At 40.1% G+C, this 26,448-nt stretch overlaps 1 protein-coding gene across 21 annotated transcripts in view; it reads right to left on the reverse strand.

Moving 5' to 3' along the window:
* Nucleotides 1-26,448, reverse strand: part of ANK2 (ankyrin 2) — a 351,461-nt gene that overhangs the window by 121,207 nt on the left and 203,806 nt on the right. For 18 of the 21 annotated variants that reach the window (XM_037001140.2, XM_037001145.2, XM_073237146.1 and 15 more), the window contains 6 exons: nt 23,890-23,988; nt 22,595-22,693; nt 8,303-8,401; nt 2,716-2,913; nt 424-522; nt 162-260 (listed from right to left, as the gene is read on the reverse strand). In XM_037001140.2, coding sequence (XP_036857035.2) covers nt 162-260; nt 424-522; nt 2,716-2,913; nt 8,303-8,401; nt 22,595-22,693; nt 23,890-23,988 — 693 coding nt within the window. The remainder of the gene's footprint in view (nt 1-161; nt 261-423; nt 523-2,715; nt 2,914-8,302; nt 8,402-22,594; nt 22,694-23,889; nt 23,989-26,448) is intronic. The other 3 variants (XM_073237157.1, XM_037001151.2, XM_037001149.2) reach the window with 1 other exon arrangement.

Here is a 26,448-nt window from a genome sequence, read left to right on the forward strand (position 1 = left end):
TTCTCAGTGAAGTTATGGCACTTCAAACATATGCTATCACAGGGGCTTGTCTCAAATGCAGCCGCTCATTTTGATGACATATACACAAACATCCCTACACACACCACACTCACTTTTCCTCTCTTTTTCCCTGTGGTTATTCTGACCCAAGCCATACTCACAATGTTAGTGACATCTGGAGAGGCTCCGTTCTGCAGCAGAAGGAGGACAATGTTCAAGTGGCCCATGAAGGCAGCCACATGTATTGGTGTGAGGCCAGACTGCGAAACAAAGCAATAGCAGTTTTACTCCTCTGCACTGGTGGGGGCTTTGGGGCTTCTTCTGATCAATAAAACTTGAGTGGAGAGGACAGAAAATGAGTGAAAGGAAGGGAAAGAAGGAGTAAGAAGGAATGTTTCATGACAAGCTGAAACATTTTTCTACCTCTGTTATAGCTTGGATTGAAGCCCCATATTTCACCAGCAGTTCCATGACTTTGATGCGGTTTTTCTTGCAGGCAATGTGCAGTGGAGTAAAACCATTCTGTGCAAAAGACAATCAAGTTAGTTGAAAACATGCACAAAAAAACTCTCACACCACTCCATGCTGGCACATTGCAGGCAATAATGTTACATTGTCACATAATGCTACCATTTCTTCAAACAGCATAGGTGTTGGAATTTGGAAGAAAATGTGATGTGGTCCTGTATGCACTGAACTTTGCTTTTATATGTGGTGGGCCTGTATATACTTCTTCTTGTGTGCTTACAGAGAAAACAAAAGTGAAACAAACAACAAACAAAAACCTATATGGGCCTACTCCTCAAAGAAGGAAAAATAGAGAGGCATTATACTTTAGAAATTCTAAGATGCTTTGAAGTATACTGTTCGGCAGGTTATGAAATGGCTTTCAGAGGCATCAAGATGACCATGTCTTCTTCTGATGAAGGACCATTTCTTAGAGCATAAAAACAGTGTATCTGTTTTACTTAAAAAAAAAAATCTAAGAACATGGCACCTCTTTAATAAATGTTTCAGCTTTGCCACCATTTTCTTCAGAGAGGAAGTGCTGAAATTAGCAGAAGTCATATTTATGTTGATAATTTTTTATATCTGGAAGTTATATATATTTTATTCAAAAAGTTTCATAGGAGTTGTACATTAGCAGAAATCATTATTGATAATATTTGATATATCCAGAGGTTATATTTATTATATTAAAAAGGTTTTATATTAAATGCCAATCAGGTACATTTTATTTTATAAAGAAATGATTATTAAGTTCCTGAATATTTTCAAGAAACACATAGAGAATTTCTGAAACTGGTAGGAGATACCTCTCAGAGGCAAAGGAATGTTGAGAAGTCTTTAAGGCACTTTCTAACTTTCCAAACTAGGCTAATGTGTAGGAATTGAGGAAAATTACATAAAAATTTGTTAACTAAACCCATGCTTAATACTTATGTGTTACATGTAAGTATTATATTTCTACTTGAATAATTGCCCCTGTATAGAGAAAATATATTATGCGAGCTAACAATTTTGCTTGTCTCAGTGGAGACTGATCATTAGTCAGTATTTGTCTACACTAGCAGTTCTCAGGGAAGGACATGGCCTTAACCTGATGGCTTATTATTCTTCACAATGTTTGTTATTTCCATTTGTGAGGTATATAATAAGCCAGATATAAATAGTCACATGTATATGCAGTGCTTAAAAGATTTGTAATTATTAGATTGTGATATTTTATAAACTTATTGAGGACTATCCAAATGAAAATGAGCATTTTCTTCCTTATGTGAAAATATATATTCTCACATAATTGCACAAAAACCTAAAGGTATATTTGCTTCAAGGAAAATGAGGAATAAATTGATTCCAAAGGAAAATTTCAAATAAAAATAAGACTTAGTAGTTCATAATTTTAATGATATTCTCTCATCTTATATATTGTCTGTGGACTAATCTAACTGATATAAACTATCTAATACATAAGGAAAAAGGATTTACTTTTAGTTTGAGAATTAGGAAACAAGAGACATAAATTAGTGTGTGGCTAATACTTCCAAGAATTATTGTTAAACATAAGTGAAGCAAGGAAGATTTATTGAATATTAGACCTTGAGGGGCACAGAGCTCCTCTAGAAATAGCCTCTTGCACATTTCTCTTGAGCAATTCCTGGAATGGTTTATATAAAATGCCTCCTATAACAGGAAGATGCTAAGCATCCCTTTTCTATTAGCCTATGGTTGGATAACCAGGTTAACAAGGAAATTGTCTGAGTGAACTCTTCATGGGCTTACATTTTATACTATATTACATAGTCAAAGCTATTCACCACTTTAAAATATTTTGCTTTTCATAAAGAGATTAATAAAGTTAAACTTTTTCCCACTTTTATTCTCACTCTATATAGAGGTATCTAGAACTTATTTTATAACTTCATATTTTTCAACTACTTTCCATTTAAAATTGCTTATCATTCCATAGCTTTCATATCTATCTACAACTTGCTAGTTATGGAAATGTTACCTTAGTGTTCTCTTAAATCTATCCTTGTTCACCATCAATAGCAAACTGTGAAGTAGGCAGGCAGCTTGTGGGAGGTGACAAACTTAGCAGAATTAACTACATATCTGTAACCATGCACTGCCGGTGTCTACACCAGTAAGCAATCAGTGTGGGTTTGCTTCTCTCGATCTGTGTTCAGTTAATGTGGACTGGGCCAGGTTTACCAGGGCTCTGGCGTTTGGATTAGCTCTCTTGTCCAGGAGGAGTTTGGTTACACGGTAGTGGCCACAGTGTGCAGCAACGTGGAGGGCTGTCAGGTAGTCTAGGGTGACATCATCAACGGGAGCCTTGTGCTGTAACAGGTGCTTCACACATTCCACATGGTCTCCCTGTGCAGCCATGTGAAGTGGAGACAGCCCATTCTGTGCATCAAAACAAAACAAAACAATTACACATTTTACTCATCACTTTCAGGTTATGTAACACTACAAAGTCAGTTCTTGATCTCTTGCACAGTTGGTAGCAGGGAATAAATGACTTGTATTTGACATCTAAATATACACCAAATTATGTCTGGTGGAGATGGATGCTAAGAGAATATTTAATTTCATAAGTATGTATTCTTTAGGCAAAAACACAAATTAATATATATGTCATGAATGAATACAGAGTATATGCAACAATTCAGTTGGATCTCACAATTACTGGGGTTCAAATATTATTAGATAACACAAAAACATATGGATAGCTGATGCTTATATTATTTTTAATCAATTCCATACATAGAAGTCTACATTCAGTTAATGTCTCTGCATGAATTTCTGTGCTTCTAAATGGAAGGGCAAGTGGAAGAAGGAGGAGGAAGTGGGTACAGCCTCTTGCATATTTCCAGAAGAGAAGTTGAGAGAAGCAAGTGCATAAGTCAAGGAGAGAAAGAGACTTTGATCATCTCTTAGATCAATGTTGCCCTGAAATTCTATGATTCCTTTTTTCTATCATGAGACATAAATTAGACTTGAAGAAAGCAGTCCAGAAAGACATAGGAAATGTGAGGCAGGGATAAGGGGAAAAAGCGGCATTATGATTAGCACACATAATGTAGGGAGTGGGGCACAGGGAAGGCAGTATAACACAGAGAAGACAAGTCGTGATTCTATAGCATCTTACTATGCTGATGGACAGTGACTGTAATGGGGTATGTGGGGGGGACTTGATAATGGAGGGAGTCTAGTAATCGTAATGTTGCTCATGTAATTGTACATTAATGATACCAAAATAAAAGAAAAAAGAAAAAAGAAAAAAAAAGTGTGAGGCAAATGTGTACCATATATCAATGACCTCCCAACTTTTAAAATTTGAGGTAATCTAAATTTGTCATCACTGATACTGCCCCAAAGAGCTTTAGCCTGAATTCTCAAGGGCCAAGAGCAGAAACACAAGACAACAAGGGAACTCACTGATAATTACCAGTCCAGGTAAAATTCTCATTTTTTAAAGGCATGTAAATAAGCTTTTGGGGAAAAAAGTAAGTACAATTAGGAAAGAAACTAAATTAGAAAACATCTGCCCATTAAAAAGACTGGGCAAAGAGAGTATTTTCTTTTATTAATAATTAGTGCAAACAGAGTCCCCAGAAAATATCTGTTGACCCAGGATCCAGTTTGAGAGTCATTAGATAAGAAGCCACAGGAGGTCCAAGGCCCCACACTCAGCAAGGAGGGAGATTTCAACAGCAAGGGTCAACTAAAAACAAGTGTGTCAGAATCTTAAATGGAATGGTTTGTGGGTGGCAGCAGCATATGAAATTTTGAAATTCTTTTTCTTTGTTTTTGAAATGCACTTTATTCATAATATTGCTTATATATTTAGATATCCATAAAATATCCATATCCATAAAATATGAACTTAGAAAAAAAGACCAGGTTGATGAGAAGGTTTTTATGCCCTAGGAGGAAGATAATATAAAGGGCAAAGTGCAGTAGACCATGTTTGCACTGGTGTGTCACATATTTCTCTAATATTCTATCCATTTTAATGCTTTTTTATTCACTTAGACATTATGTGGAAAATAATTCCTTCACCATTTAATTCTTTGTTCATTTTAAAAATACTTACTGGGCATCTTCTTGAACCCTGATCAAGTACTAAGGACACATCAGGGAACACAGCAGACAGGGGACCCCTTTCTTCAGGGAAGCTACGTTCTAGTGTGGTTGACAAGAATGAGACAAGAATAATGTGGTAGGAAAGAATAATCATTAAAATGTATGATATGTTAGAAAGCCATCCGTGTTAAAAAGAAAACTAAAGCATAGGAAAGCCAAGGAAATTTGTGTATATGAGTGCAACTTTGGATAAGCTGGCCAGAAATAGCCCCGGTGAGAAGGTGAACTTTGATCAAAAACATGATCAAAGTCAGAGAGCCGGTCCTGGGGATCTGGGCGGCAGCACTTGTAGCAGAGGGAAAATGAATGCAGACATGCGATGTCGGGACCACACCTGGCACGTCAGATAAACAGCAAGGAGGGGGCTGCAGCTGACGGCAAGAGAATGAGGGGAAAGTATAAGGAGAGCGGTTCAGAGAGGAGGTAGGAGGCCTGCAAGGCAGAGCAGCGGCTTTGTCTTTCATGCAGAGTGAGATGCATGCTGTTGGAAGGTTTAGGGCAACAGGATTACTCTGGTTGCTGTGTTAAAAATAGACTTAATGGGCTTAAGAGGAAAGGGAGGCCTATTAGCGGCTCTTGCAGTTGTCCTGGTGGGGTTGACGGTGATCTGGACCAAGGTGGTTGTAATGGGACTGTTGAGAAGTTGCTGACTTAGTGATATATTTTGAAGGAAGAAGTGACAAGGTGTGGTGATGAACATGGGGAGGAAGAGAAGAGCCAAGTGAGGCGTTTGGTCAAACTGAAAGAAGAGGATGGCCATTAGTTGAGGGAAGAAAGACTAAAAGGAGATTGGGTATAGGGGAGGGGAGTTTTGAACTTGCCAAATTCGAGATACCCAATAGACATCTAAGCAGCAATGTAGAATTGGTGCCTACATATGGAATTCTGGAAATATATTATTTGTGTGCCATCAATGTATAGGTAATATTTAAAGATGAAACTGGATGAGATTTCTTAGTGAGTACAGACAAAGAGGCAAGGAATGAGTTCTGGAGTTTCTGACTTTCAGAGACCTGACGGAGGAGGAACTAGTAAAGGAGACTGAGAAATGACAGCAAGGGAAACAAATGAAAATCCAGAGGGTATAATGGCCCAGAGGCAATAAGGAAAGTGTTTTGGTAAGGGAAGAGTAAGCAACTGTGTCAGACGACAGTAACAGGGGAACACAGATTCCACGGGCGCTGACGCGTGTGATCAGACAGACAGGCAGGCAGTGCTCTGCCAGAAACTCTCTATTATCGCTTCAATTTTCTCAGAGTTGAGGGAAGGGAAGACAAGGAAAGAAATCTGAAAAGTTCAAAGATCAAAGAAAAAGTATAGAATAGTCAGGTAGCAGGCAGTGAGAGTGAACAGACTAGGGAAATATACTGTGATTATCAGGCAGCACTAACGGCCAATGAGGTTAGGGATCCTGAACTTACAGGGAACCCAGTCAGTGTGGTTGGATGTTTTCTGCCTCTACATTCCACTACAAGAATGGGAGTTGGATTTAATCAGGGTGAACTTTAGCAGGGAAGTATGAGTATGTCTGGGAGTGGTATGGATACTATAGAACTGATGCTGGGCAGAGGTGAGGGCATAGGTGAATGAGGGATAGTGAAACAACGACTGATGGACTTAGTAAAATTCACAAATTTCTGGAGTTAGGATTCCAGAAAGAGTAAGCTGAAATGTAGAAGGGGGCAGGTGGAGAGTGAGAGGTTAGACAAAGAAGTTACAGAAGGTTTGTAGTTACCAAACTGAGTGGCCAGCTAGGTGGATCTTTGACTGCTCTTACCAAGATCATTAAAGTCATCATGAATTAGAACAGGGATTATGGAAAAGAGTCACAGTTTGCTGAAAGCTAGAATTTTCCAAGTGTTTTTTTTTAAAATGAGGGACGTTAAAGGAGGAATAATGGAAGATTCAAAACTGAGAGTTTTGATGGAGTGGGAGGGAGAGTAGCCTGGCATTAGGTGTCAATTCTTCTCTCAAGCTAATGGTATCACCTCACCACCTGGTTAGCTCATCTTCTCCATGTTCCTTACCCTGTATAGCTCTACTTTTTGCAGTTATCCCCTTATCTGTCTTACCCACTAAATTCTGGGCTTTTTGAAGATATATGACAGTTCCTTGGTGATCAGAACACTTCCTAGCACTATGATAGTTGGATGGATGAATGAGTATAATCATGCAATCACAGATACCTTATATTGGATCCTCATATATGAACATTTGATTTTAAAAGAAGGACATTAAAAAAAATTCATCAAGGTAATACATGGTCTTCATTAGTAATATGGCAATTACAGGCAAACTAGATAAGATGATGTTGTAGTTCATGGAAGTGCATATCTCACTATCCTCAGTTTGATATAGGCTTTTTATTGGTTTAACATGACTAGTGACATTTTGTTATTTCCACTTAAATTTTAATCAGTTTCCTCAATAAAACACTCCATAACTATCTCTGCATTACCCAGCCCAAAATGTCACAGTTCAAAAACAGAAGTCTACACCACTCACAGTGCATGTATGAGAATGAAAATAATACATATGAGTTGAAGTCACCTTTTCATGGCCTGTAGGTCACATCTTCAAAGGTTGAGTCCATTCTACACATATTTTAAATGTGTGAGCTGGATTTGCTCCCAATAATTTCAACTAAATATTCAATTAACATACATAAGTTGAAAAATATTTGCTTGGGTTGGCACCTTATTTTTTTCAGTTTACCCTATTAACAACATCAGTTGATACCAATGCTTTTCAGGGTTTAGGAGAGGCAGAATACTGAGAAAATGTAGAAAGTGTCCTTTGCCTAAATTTTTAATGTATTTAAGGATCCAAGAGTTGCTGCATATCCCATTAAATAATTCTGTGTGATTATCTTCAATTTATGTCTCAGGGTATTTTCTGGTACCCCAATGTATGGTGAGAAAATGGGGTAGAGTAATGAAGCTTTTAAGATACATTTTATAATGAAAACCTCCAACAAATCAGCTCCTCCCGTGGTTTTTATTAATATGGAAAAAAGTTTTCCCCATGGTTGAGCATAGTGATGAAATGAGGCAAATAAATGCTAAATGTACTGTGCCATAGGGAACATTATGCTTGTTTAATGGTTCTTAGTGGATAGCCTATACAGACCGTGCTTTCCACATTACCTACTCACCCCCAACATAATCATCCAACACCACTGGTGAGCAATGCCTTTTACTTGTATTGCCTACGAGATAAAGACTGGAGAGCTGAAAGATTAATCTCCCATTGCTAATTGTACTGTTTTAAGAGACAATTGTACATGTATTTTATGGCCATCTCAGAGAATCATAAAAATACAGACTCTTGAAATATAAGATATACTCTCATTTATATATAATATTCTAATTTATATATAACACAAATACACTCAAATTTCCATCTGTAGCAAGAATACCAGGTAAAAATACAGAAAGAATTTGAAAGTATAAATTACACCTTAGTGCATGTACTTATTAATTTAAAATAACTTTAAAACAGTTTGATATGTATTCCTCATTCCCAGCAAGCAATTATTCAGTAGCTGGAAAATTCTTGGCTGATACTTTGATTTCAAGAAGAACAGAGGTTATCAAAAAAGTGGGTTAGAGAGTTCTCTGGATTCCATCCTACCATAATGACCCACCTTAGTCCTTGCCAGCAAGGGAGCACCCCGTTCCAGCAGGAGTTCTACCACCTGGTCATGCCCACTTCTTGCAGCACAATGAAGGGGGGTCAAGCCATCCTGCCAAAAGAATTAAAGAACTAAGCCTGAGTTAACTTAAAAAAAAAATGAAAAACTAAAGATTGTGTCTATTGCCACTTCAAAGAGATTCCTGAATTCAGTCTTAGCGACTCAAGAGCTCAGTCATAGAATCACTATTAGTTAAATAATAGAGAAGGTGAGAGAGAAAACAAGGCAGAGAGATCTTGGCAGAAAGAAAGAAAAAGATGGGGACAAAACAGAGACGGGGGAGAGCAAGAGAGACCCCACATGTGGGGTTCAATGTAAAAAAACACGTGTTGCTCGCTCTGTGTTTGCATATTCAGCAAGATGAGAGAGCAGAATACATTGCATTTGTGGAACTTCAAAGCCCTGCTTGCTTGGAACCATAACCAGAGATTACATCATTAGGCTTCCATTTTGGTTGTCCTGATACAACTTTTATCAAAAAATTCTTCTTAATCTAATTTGTTCATCTATGCTCTCTCCTTAATTGTTAATATTCTCATAAATTTTTCCTAAAATTCTCCCTGTTGTTCATAAAAAAGAAGGGTCATTTTTTCACATTCTTTTAAAGGTTTCCACACATATTTCTCAACACTTTACACACTACATAATTATTTCTCAAAGATGGAATTTTTTATTAATAAATAGCATTAAAATAGTGTCAAATAAAATTATGGCACAGCTGTATGTTATTTATAAAATGTTCTGACCCTGATACTTCTCAGGTAGTTTCTGATTCCAGAGAAATCCCTAAATGCCCTCTGTCTTCTGGATTTTATTTCCCTTTAGGGTGGCATGGCTAGAAAAGAGGGTAGGAAATTCAGGCAAAATGTAAGAACAATGAGCAAGAAGTGAGAGAGAAAATAAAATCCTGTGTACATAAATTAACTAGTGATTTTCAAGTTCAAGGAAAAAAGACCAAGATTTTCATAGGGAAAGACAGTGAGAATGCAGGTAGCAGTCAGAGAAAATGAGGGATGGTGAGCAGTTGAGAACTTCAGAAGCTTCTTATTTATCCAGAACTCTAATGGCCTATCTTTTGTGCCTCTGTTTGCAGGACCATCTCTCTGGGTTATGCTTTCCTCCTAATAAATATACAGTTGATCCCTGAGCAGTATGGGGTTAAGGGAACCGACCCCCACACTTCTGAATACCTGCATATAAATTCTGACTACCCCAAAACACTTAACTAATAGCCTCCTACTTGAAAGGAAAGGAGCGACACATAGCAGCAATTCACCGGAGAGTTCCGCTTTATTAGGGAAAGGTGCTGAGTTATATAGGAGGGGGCATGAATTGATTGAGGTGTCACTTCTACGGGGCTGGTGGCTGTTGGCTAGGTGCTGGGATTGGGAGGGGGGCGAGAGGTGATTGGGCTTCAGGTGGCGCCGGCAGGAACTGAGGACCCCGAAGAGAAGCTGAAAGTTTGCCATCTTACTGGTGGGGACCCTTCATTCCCCCCTTTTTCCTCTATGGGTTTGTGGACCTTGCTTTCTCTCTGGCTGCTTCCTGCTGAACAGGGGCGGAGAAGGGAGTGAGGGCTTGAGGACTGGGAGGAAAGGGTTGATAGGACTCCCCGCAGTAAGGACGAGTAGATGTGGACTTCTTCAGGTTTGGAAATCAATGAAGGCTCCCTGTAACCATAGGTTGGCCAAGAGGATATGGGTGTCAGGAGCCAGGCGTCTGTGGCTATTGTTTCCAGGAACAGTTTCCAGTGGAGAGAGGGGTCCATCTCAGCATGTGGTAAGGAGGTCACGTGAGGGTGAGGGATCTTCTGTGGCCAGAAGCTGGTAGTTCCTGAGTAAAAGCTGGTTGAAAGCTTGATTAGAGATTTTTCCGACTTGGGATTTGATGAACTTTATTATACAGGGTAAGAAGAGACAGGCGAGAAGAATGATTATTATGGGGCCTGCAATGGGCCAGAGCCAGGTGAGGAGGGGGTTTGTTAGTATTGACGAGAATGGGTTGGAATTGGAAGCAGAGTGGAGACTGGAGGCAAGGTCGGTGAGTTTGGTAATGTCAGTTTCTACAATGCCAGATTCGTTGATGTAATAGCAGCACTCTTCCCAGAGGAAGACGCAGGTGCCGCCCTTCTCGGCTGTAAGCAGATCTAGGGCCTGCCGGTTTTGAAGGGTGACTTTAGCTAGCGAAGTGACCTGTCTTTGGAGAGAGGCTAGAGAATCGGCAGTGGATGTCAGGGCTTCCTCATGTTTGGCGTTGAGATCTCTAACTGCCTATAGAGAGTGACCCAAGGCTTCTCCCGAAAACCCTGCCCCAATGGCTGAGGTGATCAAAGAGCTACTGACTATGATGGGAAGGAAAGCAGCTCTTTTTGTGCGAGAGGGCAAGGGAGGTTGGAGCTCAAGGAATTCTGCCATGCTGTAAAGTGTTAACTGTGGGATTAGGGTGACGAGAATGCAGGGTGTATCGGAGTTGAGAGGCAGTGAGTTGAAAAGACTGCTATTACACTAAAAGAAGTGTCCCGGTTGCGTAAAAGTCTTAGAGCCAGAGGTACGGGTGTAGATAGAGAGGCAGTGAAGTGCGCTGGAAGGGGGTGGAGTTGGGCTTACACAGTGGTGGATGGTGAGATTATCTGCGTATTCTGGTTCCCATAGGGGTATGTCTGCCAGGGGGCAGAGGGGTTGTCTTTCTGCATGGAAGGAGTAGTTGGAAATATTAAGGGGCACGGCGGCCAGCAGTGGGCGCTGTAGTGATGCGCACAAGAAACAATTGGCTGTGTTAAGGGTGTGGTTGAGAAAGATGGTGGTGTCCTGAATGAGCTGTAATGAAGAGTAGGAGAAATGGGAAGAGGGGTGGGGATAAGAAGATGAAGAGGCGCCATCAAGAGTTTGGATAATGACTTTTTCGGAATGTCTGCTATCTGATGCAACTTGAGAGATCTGGGAATGAGAGGGAACATACTTTCGAGAGATATGAAGGGTACTGTGGGGGGTCGAGGACCCCCCGTAGTAAACTGAGGCTGTGACTCTGGCAGCCCATCGAGAGTCCCAGGGATCTGGGATTGATAAGGAGAATGAGCCATTGGGATATTTCATGAAACGGTTGGAGGAGTAATACTGTGGGTACTGGAAGTTACCTATGTAGTGAATGGTGCAAGACTAGTAGGGACATCTCCTGTAGGTATCTGGCCATCGCCTGCAATAGGCTTGTTTTTGGTCATAGAGGAAGCAGAGGTAGGGAGAATAAGGGTAGCTGCTAGTGAACACTTCAGTGGAGGGAGGAAAGTGGAGGTATAAAGGCTCAGAGCAGCTTTTCAGAGGGCAGTCTGGTGTGGCAATGAGGGCAGTAACTTTTGTTTGATGCTGTGTGTAAGTCTGTCTGACTTTGAATCGCCATACAAAGGAGGCTGGGATGGTGGGGAAGACAATAGGAATGAGGAAAAAAAGGCGAGAGAGCAGTAAAGGAGGAAAAAGTCATGATTCGGGTATGGATGGCAAAGGGGGTGAATGGGATTTTGGAGGAAAGAGGACAGTAAGGTCAGGAGTCTGGAGGGAGGGAGAGTCTGTAAACTTTTGTAGGTTAAGAGATCTTTTAGGTGATGTGGGGACAGAATGGTAAGGGGCGCCCTGAATGTCAGTTTATAAGCTTCTTCCTGCAAGAGCTGTCTAGCGGCTAATGCTCGTAGGCAGGGGGCTCATCCCCGAACTGTGGGGTCTAATTGCTTGGAGAGATAAGCTACTGGGGGGCAAAGGATGGGCCATAATATTGGCCTAGGACTCTTAGAGCTTGACTGGACCTCTCATGAATGTATAATGAGAAGGGCTTCGACAAATCAGGAAGATGGAGAGCTGGGGCTTCCACAAGGGCTTGACAGAGCTTAATGAAGGAGTGTCGGGGTGAGAAGGATAATGGTTTTTTAGGGGGGCTCTTGCTGAGGTTGTATAGGGGTCTTGCCAACAGGGTGCAGGGAGAAGTTAGGGATCTACGTTCTAAAATATCTAGCTAGGCTTAGAAAGGGCCTAGAAAGGAAAGGATTTTTGTCTTGGTTTTGGGAATGGTCAGGTCAGAGAGGAGCCATTTTCTGTCTAAGGTAATGGACTTTCTTTGTTGAGATAGAAGGAATCTGAGGTAAGTGATAGGAGGGGAAGAGATTTGAGCTTTGACGGGGGATACTCGGTAACTTCTGGAAGCTAGAAGGTTAAGTAGGGAGGCAGTGTCAAGTTGAGACTGTTCCCACGAGAGACTGCAGAGTAGAAGATTGTCTATGTATTATAAGGTGGACTTGGAGTGATCATGATGAAACTGTTTGAGGTCCTGAGCTAGGACCTGTCTAAAAATATGGGGACTATCTCGGAAGCTTTGTGGCAAAACTGACCAAGTGAGTTGTTTAGAATGTCTTGTGTATGGGTCCGTCCAGGTGAAGATGAAAAAATCTTGGGAGCAGGGGTCTAGAGGGATAGAAAAATGGGTCTTTGAGATCTAGGACTGAGAAATGGGATGCTGAGGCTGTATGGTTTGTAACTAAGGGATGGATAGGGACAATGGCTATGTTGATGAGGCAAAGGTCTTGGACAAGGCGGAAAGATCCGTTGGTTTTTTTAACAGCTAATATGGGGGTATGTCTTTGAGATCTAAGACTGAGAAGTGGGATGCTGAGGCTGTATGGATTTGGAACTAAGGGATGGATAGGGACAACGGCTATGTTGATGAGGCGAAGGTCTTGGACAAGGCGGAAAGATTCGTTGGTTTTTTTAACAGCTAATATGGGGGTATTAAATGGGGAGTGAGTGGGTCTGCTTGAATGATGGGTTGGAGGCCTATGAGGGCTGAAGTGGTTAGGGGGTATTGGGCCTGACAGATATACTGAGAGGGGTCACATAATTTGATAGAGGCAGGGGGACATAGGGCCACGGAGGGGCTTGTAATGTCCCAAACTTTGGGATTTACAGGGTGTATGAGGGCAGAACCGGAGCTTTCATTGGGCAGAGGGGGGTCGTCGGCTATGAGGGCCATCAGAAAGGGAGTACTGGGGGCTGTGGGAGTGGATATAGTTATGGAAACATGGAGGAGGGAAAGGATGTCTCATCCTAGTAAAGGGATGGGACACTGGGGCATAACCAGGAAGGAGTGGGAGAAAGGTATGGGATTGTCTTGGATTGTGCATAAAAGGGTGGGTAGGGGGTTTAATGGGAAAATCTGTTTACCTCCTACTCTGACTATAGGAGTAATGGCTGGCGTGGTAGGGCCCCGGTATTCTCACAAGACTGAGAAGGTGGCTCCTGTATCTAGGAGGAAGGAGATGGGGTGACCGTCTACTGTTAAAGTAACCCTGGGCTCCTGTTTGGTGATGGAAATGGTCGGGCGAGAAGCCCCCAGGCCCCATCAATCTTCTTCTGCCAGCCCCACTACGGCGGGCTTAGGATGGGGGTCTTTCGTCCAGCCTCTCCTTCGGGTGGTTGGGCAATCAGACCCCCAGTGGCCCTTTTTGTGGCATCTGGGGCATGGGGTGGTAGGAGATCTGGGGGAGGGGCATGCCCTTGACCAATGTCCCTCTTTTCTGCACTTGAAACAAGCTCTTGGGGGGGCTTGTTTGTAGAGGGGCGCCCAGGTTGTGGTTTTATCAGCTGGGCCAACATCTGGAAATTGGCCTCATCAGCCTTTTGTTTACGGCATTCTTTCTCCTCCTCCCACTTATGGAAGACTTTAAAGCCCACTGTTAGGATCTCAGTCTGTGGGGTAGCAGGGCCCTGTTTTAACTTTTTGAGTTTAGCTTTAATGTCGGGGTAGCCTTGAGCTAGGAAGTATGTCATAAGGACATGTCTTCCTTCAGGTGTTTCTGGGTCCAGGCTGGTATACTGTAATAGGGCTTGAGTGAGTCTGTCTAAGAACTCGGAGGGGATTTCATCTCTCTTTTGAATTATGTCTTGGAGCTTTTGAAAACTGACTACTTTACAAGCTGCCCTTTTTCAGACCAGCTATTAAGCAGGAGGCAAAAATATCTCGAGAGCGGAGACTCATGGCGGTGTTATAATTTCAGTGTGGGTTTTGTTCGGGGACAGCAGTGGGGCCAGGGGGATAGGTGGGGTCAGTCCTGTGGGTTTCAGTAGCCTGCATTTGGGCGAAGTCTTAAACTCGTCTACGCTCTTCAGGGAGGAGAGTATTGGCCAGGAGCATGAAAATGTCATGATGTGTGAGGCTGTAAGATTGGAGGGTCTATTGAAACTCCCTGATGTATGTCATGGGATCAGTGGAAAAGGAACTTAGGCGTTTCTCTAGTTGGGCTAAATCTCTTAAGGAGAAAGGGATGTGAACATGCATGCTGCCTTCGGATCCTGCTACCTCCCGGAGGGGGGGCGATAATTTTGGGAGGCTCTCGGGACTGAGTCTGAGGGGGACTGAAGGGTTCTGGCTCAGTCTGTGGGGGAGTGACGCGGTCTAGCCGTGCCTAGTCGAGCAGGTCCTGAAGTGCAGAAGGGGGGCAAAGAAAATAAAGAAAGATAGAATCGGACCCACATGTCGCCAGCTAGCAGCCCAGCTGCTTACTTCTGCTGCTCTAGTTGGGCTTGAACTCATGACTCTGAATTAAGAGTCCCATGCTCTACTGAGCGACAGCAGGGCTCCAGTTAATTGCTTATGGAATGCGTTGTTTTCTATTCCTGCCACATCGGCAAGTGGGGGAAGGGCATAGCTAGAAGCAGGGGCGGTGTTTCTACACATCTTCAAGGTCTCCCTATTTTCAGAGTGAGGAGTCTTGGCAAGATATGTTTTTGTGGACAGATAACTTCTAAGGACTGCACCGGTTGTTCTCTAGCTTGTGCTTGCTTTCCCATGCTGCGTTCAGACATGGGGGGAGGTGCTTTCCCATTCTCTCTACAAACATGTGAGAAGACAAAGGCGGTCCCTAACAGGGGAGAAACAGGTGATGAGGGCAAAGATGGAGGAGGCCCCTGGGACCTAGTTAAAGGGGGGCTGAAAGGCTCAGGCTTAATCTGCAGGGAATGAAGGTGGAGGAGGTGAGATGGGGGAGGAGACGGTTGGGGAGGAAGGAAGAAGGGCTGTTGTAGGAGAAGAAGGGGAAGGGAGTGAACAGGAGGCCTCTGCGGGGGCGGCGGCTTGCAGGCTAGGAGAACTTGGGAGGGGGCGGGGAGAGGAGGAGGCAGAAAGCTTCGATATAGGGAATCTCCTTCCATTTTTTCAGGCGCTGGCAGTAGTTAAAAAGATCGCGAGTGATGTTAGGATCAAGAGTTCCCCCTGCAGGGCATTGGTTTTTATTGTCTAGGGGGTATGTCGGCCAATCTTGGGAGCAATATTTACGGAGAAGTTTTGGTTTTATATCAGGCATCAGGGAGAGGGTAGCCAGATGCTTAAGCAGGCATTCAAGAGGTGAACTTTCAGGGAGGGATGAGGAGGCTCCCATGGCTAAAGGACAGAGAAGGAGACAAACAGGGGAAGACAAACGGAGATCCTCGGACTGGAAGCAGACCACAAGGAGACAAAGGGCGTCCCCGATGATCCTTGGTGGTCTGCGGAAACTCGTATACGAGTCGGAATTTCTTGGAAAGTGTGGGTCATCACCCAGACTTCCCTAAGAAGGCAGAGTGCCGGAGTCTCGAGGTACCTAGCGCTAGGCGTTTTTGGCAGACGGAACAGAAGGAGGAGGGGGGGAAAAGGGAGCGTTCTCATCCAGAAAGGAGTCACCCTGTTTATAGCTGTTGGAGGGGGGTGCCTGAGAGTCAGCCGCAGCCGTGAAGGCCTGAGGCGGGGATTTATGACTGTCAGAGGAGGGGCCTGAGCGTCCACCGCAGCCGTAAAGGCTTGAGGTGGGGATTTATGGCTGTTTGGGGAGGGGCCTGAGGGTCCGCCGCAGCCGTGAAGGCCTGAGGCGGGGAGAGTTCCCTCCTCATCCCCGAGCGTCAGGGCCTTGCCGGACGATCACGGTCAATGGCACAGCGATAGCTCAGGGAAGAGTGGCCCACCCCGGGGAAATTTTGCTTAAAAACTTTCAGCACTGATGGAAGGGATGGTGAATGCGTTTGACTGTCGGAGGAGGGGCCTGAGCGTCTGCCGCAGCCGTAAAGGCTTGAGGCGGGGATTTATGGCTTTTGGAGGAGGGGCCTGACCATCTGCCGCAGCCGTAAAGGCTTGAGGCAGGGATTTATGGCTGTTGGAGGAGGGGCCTGAGGGTCCGCCGCAGCTGTGAAGGCCTGAGGCGGGGAGTGTTCCCTCCTCATCCCCGAGCGTCAGGGTCTTGCCGGACAATCACGGTCAATGGCACTGTGATAGCTCGGGGAAGAGTGGCCCACTCTGGGGGGAAAACTTACCTAAAGGCCAGAGAGGAGTGGTGAGTGTGATGAGCCAGCGCCGGAAAAAGAGGACGAGGGCAAGCTGCTGCTGGTGTCGGGGGAAGACGGGGCCCAGTTGGGGTGTTCCGTCTCCCGGGTTTCGGCACCAATGAAAGGAAAGGAGCGACACATAGCAGCAATTCACCGGAGAGTTCCGCTTTATTAGGGAAAGGTGCTGAGTTATATAGGAGGGGGCATGAATTGATTGAGGTGTCACTTCTACGGGGCTGGTGGCTGTTGGCTAGGTGCTGGGATTGGGAGGGGGGCGAGAGGTGATTGGGCTTCAGGTGGCGCCGGCGGGAACTGAGGACCCCGAAGAGAAGCTGAAAGTTTGCCATCTTACTAGTGGGGACCCTTCACTACTGACCAGAACCTTCCTGATAACAGTCAATAAACACATATCTTTTTATGTTATATGTATTATATCCCATATTCTTATAATAAAGAAAATGTTATTAAGAAAATCATAGGGAAGAGAAAACATTTACAGTACTGTACAGCATTTATTGAAAAAAAAATCCATGTATAAGGGGAGCCACACAGTTCAAACCTGTGTTATTTAAGGGTCAGCTGTAATTCATCTGGATTACAATGCTCTTTCTGATCCAACATTCTGGGATTTCTACACTAGGTATCTTCCCTTTGCCCCTCCAGACCCATGCTCTGCCCTTCTCCACTCTGCTTCACGTCCACCAGACAGACCTCTCTAGACTATTAATGGGTTACCTTGACCTGCGGCTGCTGGTTGGGTTTGGCCAATGGGAAATTCAGGGATACTCGCTGAAAGATCTATGTCTGGCTGTATCTCTTTAGCAAAGGCTAAGTGCCTGCCAAATCAGGCATCTCCATATAATTTTCTCCTTTAAAGTTTTGGTAATTTCTATTTCTCACACTTCAGGTCTGGAGATGGGAATAATCCTGTTGTTACTAGCCCCAGGGATTCTGTACTATCCCTTGTTTCTTCCGGAGAGTCTACCTACAATGTTGCAAATAGTCCCTTCAATAATCGCTATGCAAATTGCCAAATTTGTGTATGCCATCTGTTTTTGGCTAGGACCTTGACTGATAATGATTTTTTGTTTTGTTAAATCTATTTAGCAAGTATTAAGATACTGAGTAACAAAAATACACCTTACAGTTTGGGGTTCGTGAAAATCAACATGAAAGGCAACCTTTCCAGAAAAAAAGTATTTATTATATTCGAGATGCCTAGTTATGTTAAAGTTGGCTAGGCAAGAGCCTAAAAAAGAGACTGTGTGGGCAAATGATTAAAATGATTATGCTTTTGTATCTGGATTATAGTACATTGTGGTAGAACTACACGGCATTATTTGCTATGTAAGTTATATAACAATTAGACATAGCATGATTTCTCAAACATATTCTTGATGAGGGCTTTATAGAGATCTAGAGTTTGAGAAATTCAACGTAGTAAATAAAGGCATTGTGTGCAATGGTCCAGGTGTTGGCTCTGGAATCTGAGCCCAGGGTGTGAATCTCTTTAAGGCTCAGCTTAACCATACTACCTACAATGGGGATGATTTTTCTACCCTAATTTACAGCCTTGTTTGAGAGGTGAAAGGATGCTGCCTTAAATCAGTTTTAGAAAATGTAGAGTACTATTATCCACAGATAACATGAAATATCATTGTGTAATGATGTTAAAACTCCCCAGATACTCTCAGAATAACAATAGGAAAATGTAGAGAACACTTAATAAACCCGGAAGAAAATCAAAAGACAGAACAGGAAGGATTAAATGGTTCTAAATCTTACATTCTACTGATGGAATTTATCTTCCCTATCAAGGGTGTGCGAATTATACCAAATTTTAGTTTCCCAACATGCTTGATCTGAATGATTTTGGATATTTTCTACAAAGTACATTGCCAAAGAAATTCCTATCAAGGTTTGTATTCAAAGGCTTTTTTTTTACTTAAATTATTATTTTTTTTATTTTAAAGGCAATGATCCGTTCATTATCTTTTCTTTTTAACTTAAATTCTTATAACTGTTTAAATTTGTTACAATCCCCCCTCCTGCCACACCCCACCCCTGCCTCCAGAATCTCCCTGTCCCTGTGTTCTCTTTTTCTTTTCTCTAGATAGTTCAGATCACAGCATGATATTGATAATTCTTACAAGGGAAGATCAATCAGCATTAGAAGTACACCATTTGTATAGCTGGTAATATACAGCATTAGCTTTTTACGACCATTTCTTTCCTTATCTTTTCCTTTCCTCCCTCCCTGCTTAGATTGTTCTTTCAGCAAAAATGCCGCCTTAAATCTGCATATTAATAAAGGCTCTGCTAATTACTAAGCGGTGTGCCCTAAGTCAAGTTATGTAACTCCTCTGAAACTCATTTTTCCCTGCGGTAGTTTCATTTCTCAAATGAAGACCTCCACACTTTCGCAAGAAAATACTACACACAACACAAGCTGTTAGGATGATGGAATGAGATATTTGTAGAGTACTGAGCAGGGTGCCTAGAACATCATATGCATATGACAACTGGTGGTCACTATTGTTATTACTTTAGTTATCACTTCTAATAACAAGTAACAAGGGTGATCCCTTTTTCTGAAGTACTGTTTTTTTTAATCATCCTTTAGTGTTTTTTTGTACTTTTATTGTGTGCATCGAAATATGCATTTCAATATTTTAACCATAATCTTTATATGGAGTACTCACATTTAAATAATAAATAAGTTTAATAATAAAAAAGAATAATACCCTTAATAAAATCTGAATTAATAATATCTTTAACTAGCTATAAGCTTTCTGTTTTACCATTAAAATAAGGTTTTTTAGATACCAACAAACCAGAACTCTAGTGAAAATGTCTCAGAGCTTCACACCAAATACTAGTCAAGGATAAGAATACCAATGAGATGCAAAATGTCTCAATGACTAGCAAAATGCTGACGAAAGAGGGGGAAAAGCTATGTGTAAGTTTTTTTTTTAAATTACCCTAAAGCCCCTACATATCTTGTTTTTCTCCAGATAATGAAAATCTTATATACGAGAAAAATAAGAAGATCAAGGGAAAATTCTTGACAGCATATACTAAATTCAGAATGTTTATTGCTTGGGGGAAACTGAGACCCCTATAATAAAAAATGAAATATTTTTAAATTTTATAATAATTTTTAATCCCATATATAGAAACTTTATTTTGTTACCTAAAAAAACAGTAAAAAAAAAAAAAAGCAACATTTTTTCTATTTTAAGATATATTTTCAAAGGAAAAAAGAAGCAGCAAATAATATTCCTTTGTTTTAGTAATCAAACATTATAGTTCCAGAATTGGCCTCCCAATTCCATACCACAGTCCTTGATTCCACTGTTTACCTCCTAGCTGATTTTGTTTTTGGTAAGAAAGATATGTTACAGCCAGAACTGAAAGAGCCAAACCACTTCTAAAATCCTACTCCTTAGAGATGAGGAAGTATTTAACTCAGGGGGAAAAGCTCAGGGCCACCATTCAATCTGTGTGTGCGCTGGAGCTGGCTTCCACAAACTAGTGACAGCCAATGTTTTGCATATCTCTTCCCAATTCTGCATTCAGATACCATGTTGGTAGCTCTACTAAGTCAGAATGGAATATTAAGGTATTTACACTATGGAAATTGGCAAAGGCAAAGGCTACAAATTAGAGCATTTTTGTGGCCTGGAACAGGGAGTCAATTATTAAACTTTTACCAGGACACTGTTATCCTAATTCCTTGGATACTGCTTTCATCTCTGAGTAAAGGGACCTCGTCTGTGTTGTTAGCAGCTGTACCTCTAGGGTTCATGGCATCAGGTAGGAACTCACTGATTATCTGTTTAAGAAATGAATGAACAGAATGTCCATACAATGTCATCAACTAGAAAATCTATTTTTGCTTTATAAATTTTCAGATCAAATTCAGTTTATTTGCTGTATCTGATGACTACACTGGCTGAAATAGAATCCAAATATTCCCTTCACAGAAGAAACCAAGGCTTACATTTGATGTTAACTTGCTCAAGGACAATTAGTTAATGGCAGAACTAGCACAAGAATCTATTTCTAGCCATGTCTCAGTATACGTTTTATGAAAATGCACTGCCTATCTGGAGTTAAGACTTTTAAATTATATGTGCAAATATATGTAAGCCATGCAAATTAGAGTATCTTTTAAAGAACTAAGCAAATATTGTAGTGGTCAATAAGAAGAAAATCAATTATATCAATAATGAATGAATACTCCAGAAAAATATTAATAAAAGCAATGTGGATACTTAAGATATTGGCCAAGGTAAAAATGTTTTTGCATTTACAAAGTGCTCTTTCCATTGGTACTCTCAATAATTAGAGTCTCAATCAAAACAGGTAAGTATAAAGGGAGACATTGCTAATAATGTACTTAAAGAAGGAGCTACAGAAACTCTCTTTTAATAGAAAGGACAAGTAAGCAAAGCACGCAGGCCTAGGAATAATTGTTCCAAACTCTGCATACCCAAAGCGTAGCAAGGAAAAAGGTGTGCCAACAAAGCAAAACTACACAAAACTCTGATGCAAAGACACTGGACACCACAACAGAGATCCTGACAGACAGAGCAAACCAGGACTCCCACCTGATCATGTGACACAGGAGCTCTGGACCAAATGTCTTAGAGAAATGAGATTAAGAAAGTGACATTTCCTGAAGTCACTGGAAGTCAGAATTTATAGACTGGGACTGGTATCGATTCCAAAAGCTCAAAGATGCAAAGGCTTCTTAAACAAAAACATTTGCTAGCCCCAAGATTTACAAGGCAACTAGATTTGATCCTTATTCCTTAGACTCTGAGAACATGAAATCCGCAAATTAAACAAAGTGAAGAGCAAAACATCACAAGGGATATATTCTATCTACTGTCTTCCATAAGCTTCTTACACCATCTATTTCAAAATTTTCCTATTACAGGAATGTTCAAAGTTTTGCCAAATTCTATGATTAATCAGATCTTCTCCAGAGAACTAATACTGAAATACTAGTTTAATGTTTAAGCTAGTAACTGCATATAATTTCAGCAATATAATAAAAAATATGAGTAGCTAAGGAATTTACCCACCTCACCTAAAAATAAAAGATAAATAATAATACTGAGGAATTATTTCTCATACAGCCCTATGAGGCAGGCACTATTATTAGCCTAAGTTAAGTCAACTGCCAACAGCATGCAGCTAGAAGTAGGAGAAGTAGGAATTGAAATTAGGTAGTCTCCTTTCAGAGTGTACTTCTACCAACTGCATTCTCCTGCCTATCTTTTTATCTATTTGTAAGTGCATAAAAGCTCAGAATTATATTTTATTTTACTTAACAAGTTTGAAATCAGTGAGGGGCCCTGCCTCTCATGAAGCTGACTGGAGTAAAAATGCAACATGGGCAACTGTAAGCCTTTTCCCCAGAGGCATAATCGCAAGTCTCCTGCTCAGCTCAGTATAGCATAACCACTTAAGGAAAGACGGTTTAGGAATTGCAAAGTTAGCAAAAGATTTTCAACATGTATTAAAATATTTTATGTAAAAGCAACACTCTTGTAGCTTAATGTATGCTAATGAGTTTGGGTTCTTGATATCTACAACTAACCATCAGAGACGTGTGTGTACGTCTCATCTTTGATTCTTGTTCCTAGAAAATCAATAAACAAGGACTTGGAAAAAACCTGCCATTGAGGGCTAGCATTCTGTTTCTTCAGGCACTTATGAGAAAATATTAATTCCACTTTACAGTATGAAACCTTTAAATATTGTATGAGGTTCAAATCAAATACAAGAAAGCAATTTCCTTGAAAATGCACTGCTTATATTTAGGGGCTGTTATTTTAAGGTACCTGCTTAAAGAATACACAAAATAATAATGGTAGGAACTTGAAATTACAGAAACACTCACCCTAGTTTTGGCATCGATCTGACCACCACGATCCAGTAAGAGCTTCACCATGTTTGTGTTTCCCCTTTTGGAAGCCACATGCAGAGGAGTGATTCCATTCTACACCATGGAAAGACCAAACGAGAGCATGTTGGGTATGACAGGGCATGATGGTGAAGACTGCATCAAAGGGCACAAAGGAGGTTGTGACCTATGTGGTAATTTGATCCAAGGTTTCTATAGTTTCAATGTATTTGATTTTTAAGGAACAAGAAAGCACACAAACCACAAAGCACTATAGTTAGAGAACAAAAAATGGAATGAAACTGCTCAGCTAAGTTAGCCAGTAACTACAACACAGGTATTGAATGTACACATTACAGTCAAGAGACACAGGGAGCACTTTTGCATAATAGAAACAAAATTTCAGATTCTACCTTGGAGCCCTAGTCCAAAATCAATCATTCCTACAACACTCAGGCACTTAAAAATTCTGGGTTCTTAAAATTTCCTATTCTTAAAATAGAATACAAATATACATATCAAAACTCAATGGAAAATGATTCATAAAAACACCTCCTTCAGAGTAATTCAGTATGAAAAACGACTTGAAAACAGCTCAACATTATTTCGGAAGAGAAGACTTCTAAGTACAAAACACCATATATATGAATTACATTTACCTTATTGGCTATCATATATCATTATTATGGCAAGGATTTGCACCTGTTTTTTTTTACATGTCATAATTTTGCAAATGTTCCAATATTGCATTTATTGATTCACATTAAGTATATTGAGTTTTATAATTATTATGAAAGTGAATTCTTGGGACTAAAAACACACCATTAAACACTAATGCAACATGATGTAATTTTTATGTATTTTGGTAAGAGTCTTTATGTGAACAAATTCTCAATTCATTAATTTCTTGCCAAATAGTGTACCTTATAATCACTGTTAAGACAATACATTTTATACTTAACATTTTAACATTTTAATTGTTTATTGACTTGGAGCTGTTCTTTCATGCATGATTCATGGAGTGAGCTTTAAATACAATTGCTCATATTGATGTCAGAATTGAAATCCTCTTTAACTATTGCAAACAATTTGTGTGCATGTGAATTTATAGTCTTATTTCTGACTTGGGTTGTGATGACTGCCTATGATTTGAAGAAAAAAATGAAAAATCTATTATTTTCAGCACAGATTCAAGTAAAGTAAAAGAAGCAAAACCTTTATTCGTGTTTGTTTTTACTTTAGTAAATGCCCATTTATTGCTGTCTAAAATGAGAACCTATTTTAATCCATACCCTGGCTGTGAAGTCCACAGCAGCTCCCCGGTTTAGAAGAAGAGTTGCCACATTGACATTTCCATAGTGGGCGGCAATGTGCAAAGGAGTAAAACCACTCTATGGAAAGCAAAGAAAATGACAGTGAGTAAAGCATTTCAGCTCCATAAATGGCAATCACTGGATTAGTAAAGAAAATCACATGGTATTTCTCTACCTAATAGGTGAGCAATAAAGTTCATATGATAAATGATTCAATAAGACTCTTTAAATTTTAGTCCTCTCCTAGACGGTAAATAGCTAAATATGCAAACAGGTAAATAAATATCCTACATTTTCTGGCAGCATTATTTTTAATTAGCTTAATGGTTTAGCTACTTATGACATTTGTTGTTTATACAAAGCCATGTTTCTTAAGTTAGTTTAGCTTGAGAGAAAAACATCGTATGATTAAACAACATCAGGTTTCAGCCATAGGATGAACATCACTGTGAATAAAAAGCTTTCTCCAGAGAAAGACTCAAAACTACTTTGTTGTTGTTATTGTTATTTTTAAAGAAAAAGAGCACTGGTTGGCCTTTTATCTTTGGAATTATGAAAATGCCATGAGAAACTCTTACAGATGAAGTAAATTCATTCCACGTCATTTATACTGTTATGATATTTCTATCCTCTTAACAGCTTTAGTCAGACTATGTTGTTATAGTGAAAAAAAGTTAAAAAACAAAAATTAAACAATATACTTGGCATCAATATGAATATAAAAGAAAGAAAAAAATTCAGTTTAACCCAAATTAGTTGAAGGCTAATTAAATAAAATTAATATAAAATTAAATAAAATTAAAAAAAAATAATTAAATTAAATAAAATATTTCAATTCACAAGATATAAAATAAGCAGATTAAATCAACTGGTGGGGGGGGTCATTACAGAACTGTTTACTTTCAGAATGTTTAAAAATGAGTCTGAAACTCTTAAATAGAAAGAGTATATTTCCTTTTGTTTCTTTTTCTGATGACAATTCAGTTAGAACTTTTTGGCATTTCACAACAGATGCATATTAACTCTTTAATTATTAAAGTATGCAAAGATGATTATCCTTGCTATCCATAATTTTCATTACTTAATAAATGATTATACAAACAATGAAGACTGCTCCATAAAAATGAAAATCAAATCCTGACATTTTGAGGTTATTTTGTTTTGTTCTCTTTTATTTGAAATGAACTTTGATGAATATAATATTGCTTTTAAGTATTATTAAAATCACAACTGTTATTTTCCTATTCACTTGATATATGGGCTTTGGTGACTTGGCTTTTAAAATGGCCCAAACAAGTTCCTCTGTGCTGTCAGCCAAATAAGCTGCATGTAATTTCTGACTAGAGAAGTAGGATGCAAAATCAACCCAAATCTCACACTTGTGGTCAAGATATTATTTGGTGTCTACATGATGCCAAATATTCATGTCAAAATGGAGGGGCATACCAATCTACAACCTGGTTCTTATTTTATAAAATGTCAAATTATTATATTTTAGGAAATAATTGTATGTTTTTCATTTTTATCTTAATATTTCCTGTCACCCAGACATATCCTGAATGTTTGTCTATTATTCAAGTTACAGTTTAACTTCAGAAAAACATAGTGATTGTTTGTGAATCACTTTCAAATTATTCAAATATAATATTGTCTTTCTCGTTTGCAAAAATAAACTTGTTTATTTTCTGATACAGCCTCATGGACCATTCATGATGACTCTTAGATCAACATGAGGCTGGTATAAGCCCTTCAGAGGAACTTTTCCCTGATTAGCATGGAGGGAGAAGGCTCAGTTGAGCTTTCCACAGGATTATTGGGAAGGGGCTCACCCTCTTTGCTACATTATTTTCAAAATGTATCTTAAGCAATCACCAAAAATCACCTAAAAAATTAAAAGAATTAAAATCAGTAAATTAAAGGTATTAAAAATCAGTAATTAAGATATCAGTTTGTATGGTTCCAGTCTTGAGCAATTTCACAAAGCAGCTGGGCCTTTTGTTCAAACCCTTACAGGTCCACAATCCAGTAATCATATGAGGTGTTAAAAAATCCCATCAATAAGGTGAACATCAACCTGCATAGATACTTGCCTTTGAACACAGGTGAAGTTTTCTAACATAATTTCAACAATGTTTGTGTTAATGCCTCTCAGTAGCAAAGGTCAAGGAGAGACCACTAAACACACACACAAATGCATGAGCTTACACAAACACACACACACACACACACACACACTTCACAGACACTAAAAAGAGGCTTCTGAACTGAATGTTTTTGTTGATGATGTGACTTATTTTGGTATGTGGAAAATAGATGATTTCGTGACAAGTATTGTAAGACATAGCAAGATAAAAGCAAATGCTTTGCTTGATATCATTATTGATTATATACAATATGGTAAAAAATAATACAGAAAAAAGGGCAACTGCAATTAGATAAAAGGATGAAACAGGGGCAGAGAAATCTTCTTGAACTTCACCTCTCTAAACTTAAACTAAGAATTCTTATTAAGAGTAGAGGTCATTTTTCTCACTGGCA

This window comes from Manis javanica, chromosome 5 (genome assembly GCF_040802235.1).
Source record: "Manis javanica isolate MJ-LG chromosome 5, MJ_LKY, whole genome shotgun sequence".
NCBI classification, from domain to species: Eukaryota; Metazoa; Chordata; class Mammalia; order Pholidota; family Manidae; genus Manis; species Manis javanica.